Here is a 9,379-nt window from a genome sequence, read left to right as displayed (position 1 = left end):
TATTGTTGCAAATGGCAAGATTTCCTTCTTTTATATGGTCGAAGAATACTGCATTGGGGAAGTGAAAGTAAATATTGTGATAGTGGTTGAGAAAGGTTTAAGTTCAAGATGAGGGTGACAGCATGGATGCCAGATTGTATTTCTTGTGGCATTCAGATAAAACCATCACTACTATGTGCACAGACTTCCTTAATCCCTGATCTTTGACTCACTCTTTTCAGTAGTGGTACCTGAGTAGCTTGATAATTCCTTGCTTGATTTCCTTGGTTCGTACTCCATAAACAATGGGGTTCAGGGCTGGTGGGATAAGATGATGCAAGACATTGAGAAGAATGGGCACTTCTGAGGGCACCTTCTTTCCTTTCTTGTTTGTAAAAATGAAGACTAACAGCAATGTATAGAAGAATAGTATAAGGATGAGATGGGAACCACAAGTGCTCATGGCCTTGGTGGCTGCCCCTCCTGATGGCTGACGTATAACAGCCCTCAGGATGAAGCAGTAGGATAGCAAGATGAGTACCAGGTCAGAACCCAGTAGGCACCAAATACTCACAAACTGGTAGAGCTTGTTTAGGAAAATGTTCCCACAGGAGAGCTTTGCCACAGAAATGTTGGCACAGATACAGTTCTCTATCACGTTGCTGGCACAGTAGTTGAGCCTGGCGGCCAGAACTGGTATGGGCAGTGTGGCCAGAAAATTTCGCAAGACAATGAAAATGGCCGCATGAATGACAAACTGTTCGGAGATGACAGATGGGTAATGCAGCGGGTGGCAGATGGCCACATAGCGGTCATAAGCCATGACCAGAAAGGTGGAGGACTCCATAGGAAGGAAGGTATTCATGATGAACATCTGCAGGAAGCAGCCAGAAAAGCTGATGGACTTCATGTTGAACCAGAAGATAAGCAGGACCTGCCAGGATTATTATTCTCAAAGACTGTCCACCTATTTCCCTCTTAGCGTCACTAACCCTGAGAAATCCTCAGATGGCTTCACCCATCCATAGCCTCAACCTGCAGCCCCATGATCCCGGCTGACACGGTATCATATTTTCAAGTAACTTCTTTGTGCATCCCAATCTCCAAACTGTAATTATACCCTTTTCTCTCCATCTATAAAGCATGTTTTTTGTTGTTGTTTAAAAATGTTTGTGTAGCCTGTCTTTTCTTAATTTCCAGTTTTTACCCAAACTCCAGCCGACACATCTGCCTGGGGTGGGGAGGAGGGTATAAGGGGACTAAATAACAATACAAAATAAATAAACAAAAGTAAAAAATTAAATGTATCATGAGATATTAAGCCCTATGATCCAATATTTATATTTAAACACCCCAAACCTCTTTATACTCATGAGAAACATTTTCTAATTAAGTTTCCTATCTCACTGTGTGACATAAGCATACATCCTGTTACATCTTAGAAAGTAAATTCTAAGGACCTTGGATGTAAGAGTGAGGCAACTTAAAGTCAAGGAGAATCACCCTAGAAGTAAAAGAAAAGGGCAAATGTTGGACTATCACTGACTCAGACATTGAGAGAGGGCCTGTCATTTGGGAAAGAATAAAATCCTGTAAAAAAACATGGATATTGAGAACCAGAGGGGACAAGTCTTAGTATGGACCTAATGTGATTGCGTAGGCTACTCACTGAGGATTTTCCTTCAGGGGTAGGAGAATTTATAGCAGAAAAAAAAGTACTGGTTAGAGAAAAGTGATTGGCTGCCTGAGAGTGAATTCAGAAGTCAGGGAGGTACTGACCTTGGGGATGACTGTGAGGCAGAGGATGACATCCAGCAAAGAGAGGATGGCAAGCAGGTAGTACATGGGCTTATGTAGAGATGTCACCTGCCAGATGGCAAACAACAGCACGAAGTTGGCCCCGAGCGCTAAAACCAGGAGGGGAGCCAGGACTACAGAGAGCCAGTGCTGTGTGTCCTGCATGCCCGGAAAGCAGATTATCAGGAATTCAGTCACCTGGGTCCCTGTGTTGTTGAGAGATAATACCATGATTGGCAGGTGGTCCTGGGACTGGCTGAAAGAAAAGAGACATGAATTTAGGGGTTGACCGTTTCAGTAAAAACCTCTTAACTAATCTAACTATCTCCATTCTTTGTAAGGTTTCTCCACAATTCTGTTGGCAAAAAATCTGTCTAAAATGTAAACTGGACTACACCACTCCTTGTTAGAATGATTTCCTTAGCATCCATAACTTAATGAATAAAGAATAACTCCCTTCACATGGGTGTGTTCCAACTGCATACACACAGGCCCAGCCACCCACTGAGCATGCTTTTGTTGGTCTCATCTCTGTGTTTCTTGCATGTGTCATATCCTTCTTACAGAATCAACTTTCTTGCCCTCAAATAACTAACTTCTGTTTATCTCAGTCTATCTGTACAAAAAGTGTTACCTCTTATAAATGTTTGTTTCTTCTTACTCTTTTCATTTACATAGTTAAATACTTCTTTCCATGGTTTCTCTATGGTGCTTAAATATTCTGATCACGCTGTTATAAAAACATTAATAAAACTTTTCCTATACTCTTTGAGGTTTCCTAATTGTTTTTCAAAAAGTCTGTGCTCCATCTGCCAGCAATGGAGAAAAACTCAGTGCACCTGGTAACAAAGTAGGCACTCAGTAAGTATAGTTCAGATACATGGACTTACAAATTGTTGAAAGCGTCATGATGTCTTTGACTAATTTAATTTAACATCTTCATATCTTGCTCTACTATAAACCTTCAACATTCTTGCTTAATATTTTGTAAAAAGCTGAACAAATCAGAATAGAATAAAAACTAATTTGCTGATGAGAAAAAAGTAATCTTGTGACAGAACAATAAATACAAAAAAATACCTGTGTGGTATCTTATTGAATTTGTGTATGTATTTATTAAGTAACAGCTTAAAAAAATAAAATCCACTTTGTATGTCTGTGGAAAAGGAGCAAAAATAAAGTGAGGGTCTAAGACAAGGGAAGAACTGAAGGAATGCTTAAACATACCCCAGGATGTGATGCTATTCAGACAGGAGCTTTAGTTCTCTTTGCGTATCTTAACCATCCAGATCCTGCTGGTGAAGAGGTTGTCAGGTTCTGCTGTGCTGTGCTCTGAAGCAGAAGGAAGATCATCTTTTACAGATGGACGTTTTGGAAATATGGTTTGAGGGACACCCAGGACACAAAAATATGTACCAGTCAAGGTTTAGAGTGGTTTTATTTTTTCCTCAAATATATAGTATGGTCTTCTAATCAAGATTTTCTTTAATCTAGACCAGTGGTTCTCCAATTTGGGGGTTGTTCAGATCCCCAAATTCAGATTGCCAAACACATCCCTAGTTGCCAATTTTGTACATCTCAGGGGGAAGCCCAAGAATTTGCTTTTCTAACAAATTTCTAGTTATGCTGATATTGCTTTTACGGGATCAAGACTGCTGCCACATTGCAGCCAGGCCTAGCCACAGAACCGTTCAGCTTCAGACATCAGATCAGTTGCTTCTCCCATGAACTATAGTTATTTAAACAAAATTATGGCCAATCTCTGGTGCCCCAATCTGAAAGTTACCTTCTTTACATGGACTCTGGAAATTCTGTAGGTTCCTTTTTTAATGGTTTTATCTCTCTGCCTGGATCTGTAGTTCTTAGCCACCTCTCCTAGGAAGATCAAACCTCATTAAAGTCAAGTAAAAGGTTTCATTCATTTATTTTTTTGACAGTTGGCACAAATCCAGACACTTACAATAAGTCTTTATTGATCAAAACAGGAATACTCTCTGTCGACATTCCCACAAGAGACACACCTGTGCTGACCTACTGTGAGCTCTGCTGACCCACACGCTAAAGGGGTCTTTTGACATCAGTGATCTTCAGGGTCTTCACAAACTCACATCTGAGGGTAAAATAATACTCTCTAAAGTAAATAAAGAATTAATCAAGAACCAAACTTAAAGTGTTACTGAGGCTTGGCTTTCTACCGTACTGTTCCCAAAAATACTTACAGAAAAAGTCTGCTCCAAACAACAGTTTGATCATTCAATTGCTTTTAGGCAAAGTGTGACTCCTCAGTCTCTCACAGGCCTTCTCTCGTATTTGTGGCTTTAGCCCCTAGATGACTTTATGAAGACTCTGTATCTATAAAAGCCACTCTCTTGTGGCTGGAAACATGAAAAATTGATTTGGGAATCCTACTCCCATGAGTTCTGGTCTCCCTGTAGGTACACACACATTTCCAAAGTAAAAAGAGAGTTTTCTGCATCTAAACTGAGGTGAAGTGAAAGAGAGTTGTTTCTCTTCACATGTCTGAGAGTTATGTAAATGAATGTATTATTTGTAATGAAAACACATATCACCCAGGGACTTGGAAGATGTATCTAAGTGATCCGCTAAGAAGACAAACATCATTAGACTTACTGCATGACTTGAACTTACCTATTAGCTGCATTCTAGAACAATGGTTTTTAAAATCAATACTTTATAATAATTTATTATTAATTTTTAAGTTTTAGAAATGTATTTACACAGGGAAAATATGTCACTTAAGGAAAACAATTATATGGAATCCTGAATAGTAATTTAAAGTGCACATATTTAAAGGGTGTCAAATAGAAGGGGACATGAGGAGAGGGGACTTTGAGTGGTAAGCACACAACAGATGTACAGATGTCATATTTTAAAGCTGCACACATGAAATTTTTATAATGTTATTAACCACTTCATCCCAATAATTTTTTAGTGAATGAAGAAACAATAAATTTTATAATTATACCAAATTTCTTGAAAATAATTTTGAACAAAACACTTAAAAAGATTAATACATCTATTTTATGTATTTTAGAAGACTTTATTTATTTATTTTTCGAGAGGGGGTAGGGAGGGAGAGAAACATTGTTGTGTGAAAGATATATTGATAAGCTGCCTCTTGCACGCCCCCAACTGGGGACCTGGCCTGCAACCCAGGCATGTGCCTTGACTGGGAATTGAACCAGCAGCCTTTCAGTTCAAAAGCCAGGACTCAATACAGAGTCACACCAGCCTGGGCAATTTTATATTTTAATACTTTGTTTTTAATAGTTTTATTCAGAATAATTTGCTTTGTTACAGAATTATTTATTAAACTGATCTGTGCAAATGGTGAAGGTTTATCTAATGATTTATTATACTAAGAAAAACTTTCTTGCATCTACAATAAAATAATTATATACATTTTTAAAGTACATACATTTAATTAGACTGCAGTAAGTCAAGGTTACAGGTTTTTGTTCTATAGTTATCACCAAAATAATAGTAAAAAATTTGCATGAAAATTAGATTAATCAAAAATAAGATAAGAAACTAGGAAAAGGGAAGGTAAAACAGATGAATTAAAAATACAAATCATAAGATGGTATCTGTAAAGCAATCAGTAGTTGTCTTATGTAAATAGGCCAAGTGTTCCAAGTAAGAGACAAAAACTACCAGATTGAATATATCCATGTTGCTTGCAAAGATACACTTTAAATATAAACACCCAAAATGGCTGAAAATAAAAGAATAGGAAACAATATGTGATGGAAAGACTAACCAGGGAAATATCAGGGAGCTACTCTAGTCTGATTCATGCAAACATGAAGGCATGAAGCATGTCTCAAGATAAAGAGAGGCACTTCATAATGATGATATGATCATAAAAACTTTAGGGCTATTGAGTCTGCATGCCCTTAAATGAAACATGGTTAAAATTATTAAAGCTAATACTGGAATTTTAATTCACCAGAAAGTGCTTCCCCATGGGCCCCAGAACAAAACTGTAGACAAGCGAGAAAAACTTTTTAAAAATCCTGAGCAGGAGCAGAGGTTTTCTCTCCCAGGTGCTAGAAGGTACTTCTTTGTCATTGGTGGAATTTAAACAAATCTTGGATGTCTATCTACCCAATATTCTGTGCTCTGGTTTCTCTTCCAACCATAAACAATTTTCACTTTTTGCCCAATGTTCTTTAGTGGGAATTCCAAGAGGACAAAAGATTTGAAGACTCAAAATCACTATTGATATGGAATTCTAGGTATCCAGAAATACTAAAAGTATGGCCAATGTGGTAATCCACCAAGTATTTTTGTGTGCTTCAAGAAGTAAATTGTAGAGAATTGAGCTGTTCCAACTTTAAAAAAATGAAACAGGGCAACAGTTACCAATGAGAATTAGTCTCAGGAAAAGAATTGCTCAATATCTGAGTCTCCATCATTTTCAGGGAGTGATCAGGATGAGAACTACAAAGAGAATGGATTTATCTTTGTTCAGATAACTCACCAATACAAAGGCCTGGATGTGATAGGAAACTATGTGGTCACCAGCACAGGATATAAAGATTAATGCAAGAGGAATAAAAATAGGCTAAAAAAGGTAAATTTAAGTATATCTAAAATAAGCAGGAGAGAGTGGGGATGCAGGCCATGTCTGAAATCTAATGAAAAATTTGGGTAGGATCATATAAAGTCAGAAGTTGGTAAAGAACAACTGAAAAAAATTAAAACAAAACCCTCTTACTTAAAGCACACCCAGTGTTCCTAATTCTAGAACTATATCCTAAGAATCTCAAAATACCAATTCAAAGGAATATATGCACCCCTACATTCATAGCAGCACTATTTACAGTAGCTAAGATCTGGAAACAGCTGAAGTGCCCATTGGTAGATAAGTGGCCTGAAAAAACTGTGGTCCATTTACACAACAGAATGCTACATAGCTGTAAAAGAAGAAGGAAATCTTACCTTTTGTGACAGCATGAATGGACCTTGATATTATTATGCTAAGTGAAATAAGCCAGTTAGACAAAGACAAATATTATATAATCTCATATATGGAGCCTAATGAACAAAATAAACTAACAAACAAAATAGAAACAGAAGCATGGGTACATGAAACAGAATGACAGGTGTCAGAGGGGAGGTGGGAAGGCAGGGCTGGATAAAGGAAGATGAAGGGATTAGCCAAAAAACATATATATATAACACACACCGGCAACAGTGTGATAGTGGCCAGAAGGAAATGGGGTGAGGGCTGGGTAGAGGTGAGCAAAGTACTGGGGGAATGGGGACAACAAAGAAGCATTTACACCATCAAGTCATCTTAAAATTTATTTAAAATTATTTTCAAAAAAGAAAAGAGCTACAGGAAATTTATATTACAGAGAAGTATCATGAGAAACATGTATTAATAGGATCTGGCAGAACTAAAGGAGGCAGTGGATGGCATACGCTATTCACTCAACTACAAGAATTCAAGTTCTGGAGCCAACTTTCTACATGTCCATAAGAGACCCATTCGTGGCACAAAACCAATTTGATCCATAGGTTGTATCTCAAGCAGAACCAAGAGATCTCATACATATCTAAATATTAATGGAGTAAATTGAGAAGGATTAAAAGTGATTAGGCTACCACTTATACTTTATTTTAAAAACAATAGTACTCTAATTAAGCTCCTGTGATTATGGTTTGACAAGTCCCTTTCACAAAGATGAAGCCAGGAGAAACTTCCAGGTAACTCCAGAATGCAGATAAGGCAGTGCGATAGAAAACAGGAGCCAAAATATGGGTTTCTTCATAATCAACTGAAACATTGGGGAGAGAAAAATCCATCATTATTCCTGCAGTAACTATTTAAAATTTTCTATGCATCATGAAAGTTATTCCCCATTATTAGCTTCTGTTCCCAGAGTCAAATTTCACTTATTTTATTTCTTACAGACCCCTCAGCAATTTCTGAATTCCTTGCTTGATCTCCTTGGTTCTCACACCATAAACAATGGGGTTCAGAGCTGGGGGGATCAGGTGGTGCAGGATGTTGAGCAGGATGGGGACATCTGGGGGGATTCTCTTCCTGGCCAGGTTGGTGATGACCAGAACCAGCAGGACTGTGCTGAAGAAGAGGATGAGGATGAAGTGAGAGCCACACGTGCTCAGGGCCTTGGCTGCGGCACCCTCAGCCTTGATCCTTAGCACAGCTTTCAGGATGAAGGAGTAGGAGAGAACAATAAGGATGAGGTCAGAGCCCAGTAGGGTCCAGCCTGTCACAAACTGGTAGAGCCGGTTGAAGGTGATGTCATCACAGGAGAGTTTGGACACAGAAAGATTAGTGCAGATGCAGTTCTTGATGATGTTCTCTGCACAATATCTGAGTCGAGAAGAAAGTATGGGGATAGGAATAGTAAGAATGCCATTCCGAGCCACAACAAACATGGTAGCTCTAGCCACAAATTGATCAGTGATGATGGATGAATATCGTAGTGGGTGGCAGATGGCCACATAGCGATCATAGGCCATGACCATGAATGTGCAGGACTCCATGGCAAGGAAGCAATTCATGATAAACATTTGGAGGAAGCAGGCAGAGAAGCTGATGGACTTGAGGTCAAACCAGAAGATGACCAGGACCTTGGGGATGACAGAGAGGCAGAGCACAATGTCCAGCAGGGAGAGGAGGCTGAGCAGGTAGTACATGGGCTCATGCAGAGATGCCTCCAGCCGGATTGTGATCAGAAGGGTGGTGTTGGCCCCCATGGCCAGGAGGAAGAGGAGGCTGAGGGGCAGGGACAGCCAGTGCTGCCAACTCTGGTAGTTAGGGAAGCAGGTGAGGAGGAATTCAGAGGCTGAAGCAGTGGAGTAGTTGCTGGGTGATGCCATGTAAAGGTTCTTGATCATAACTGAAAGTTCAGAAATCCTTGAAGGTAAGACAAAAATAAATCTATCCAGGTATAATAAATATCTTATCATGGATAAGTGACTCATTTTCCAAAGAACCATTGAATGATAATCATAGGTAGGTGTCTGGTGTTATCTAAGTGCTTGGTAAATATAAACCAATCCAGTCTGTAAAAAGTCCTACAAGTAGAGTGATAGGGTGACCATATTTTTTATTTGCCTGGCATAATTCCCATTTATACCCCTTTTCACTTTTAACAGTTTCTTAACTTGTTTGATAAGTTACATGATCATCCTTTTTTTAAAAAAAGATTTGATTTATTTATTTTTAGAAAGAGGGGAAGGAAGGGAGAAAGGGAGAGAAACATCGATGTATGAGAGATACATTGATCAGTTGCCTCTTACACTCCCCCAGCTAGGGGCCTGGCCCGCAACCCAGGCATGTGCCGGGAGTGGGAATCAAACAGGTAACCCTTCGGTTCACAGGTTGACACTTGATCCACTGAGCCACTCCAGCCAGGACGTGAACATGCTTTTTATAAGAAAACACCATTGTTGTCTGAATTTTGAAGGTGAGGAAACAAAGGCAAAGGTAATTAAAGTCATTTTACTAAAATCATAATAATGAAGCCATGACAGGTGACAGAGAAGTTTGAAGCACAGCCCTTACTATCTTTTCTGTCTTTATAAATGAAAACCTTCACAC

General features: G+C 39.0%; 2 protein-coding genes across 2 annotated transcripts; both read right to left on the bottom strand.

Annotated features, from left to right (window-relative positions):
* LOC118990824 (olfactory receptor 56A4-like) lies at window positions 1–2,007 on the bottom strand. Its single transcript, XM_037051616.1, has 2 exons — window positions 1,759–2,007; window positions 1–913 (listed from the first exon to the last, which is right to left on the bottom strand). Exons 1-2 carry the CDS (start codon window positions 2,005–2,007, stop codon window positions 218–220), a joined length of 945 nt encoding a protein of 314 aa, XP_036907511.1. The 3' UTR covers window positions 1–217.
* Window positions 2,008–7,713: 5,706 nt separating this feature from the next.
* LOC118990823 (olfactory receptor 56A4-like) lies at window positions 7,714–8,673 on the bottom strand. Its single transcript, XM_037051615.1, has one exon. It carries the CDS (start codon window positions 8,671–8,673, stop codon window positions 7,714–7,716), a length of 960 nt encoding a protein of 319 aa, XP_036907510.1.
* Between the last annotated feature and the right edge of the window lie 706 nt (window positions 8,674–9,379).

This window comes from Sturnira hondurensis, unplaced genomic scaffold, assembly GCF_014824575.4.
Source record: "Sturnira hondurensis isolate 20B ecotype Veracruz unplaced genomic scaffold, ASM1482457v3 Scaffold0007378, whole genome shotgun sequence".
NCBI classification, from domain to species: domain Eukaryota; kingdom Metazoa; phylum Chordata; class Mammalia; order Chiroptera; family Phyllostomidae; genus Sturnira; species Sturnira hondurensis.
The sequence above is the reverse complement of the archived record's forward strand: the minus strand, read 5'-3'. Positions and strand labels throughout refer to the sequence as shown.

What these genes read in the sequence shown, in the direction of transcription:
- LOC118990824 (XM_037051616.1), bottom strand. Translation starts at nt 2,007, where the DNA reads ATGGTATTATCTCTCAACAACACAGGGACCCAGGTGACTGAATTCCTG. An exon ending in GCCTCACAGTCATCCCCAAG is followed by an intron (nt 914 to 1,758) that starts GTCAGTACCTCC and finishes TAATCCTGGCAG; the next exon opens with GTCCTGCTTATCTTCTGGTT.
- LOC118990823 (XM_037051615.1), bottom strand. Translation starts at nt 8,673, where the DNA reads ATGATCAAGAACCTTTACATGGCATCACCCAGCAACTACTCCACTGCT.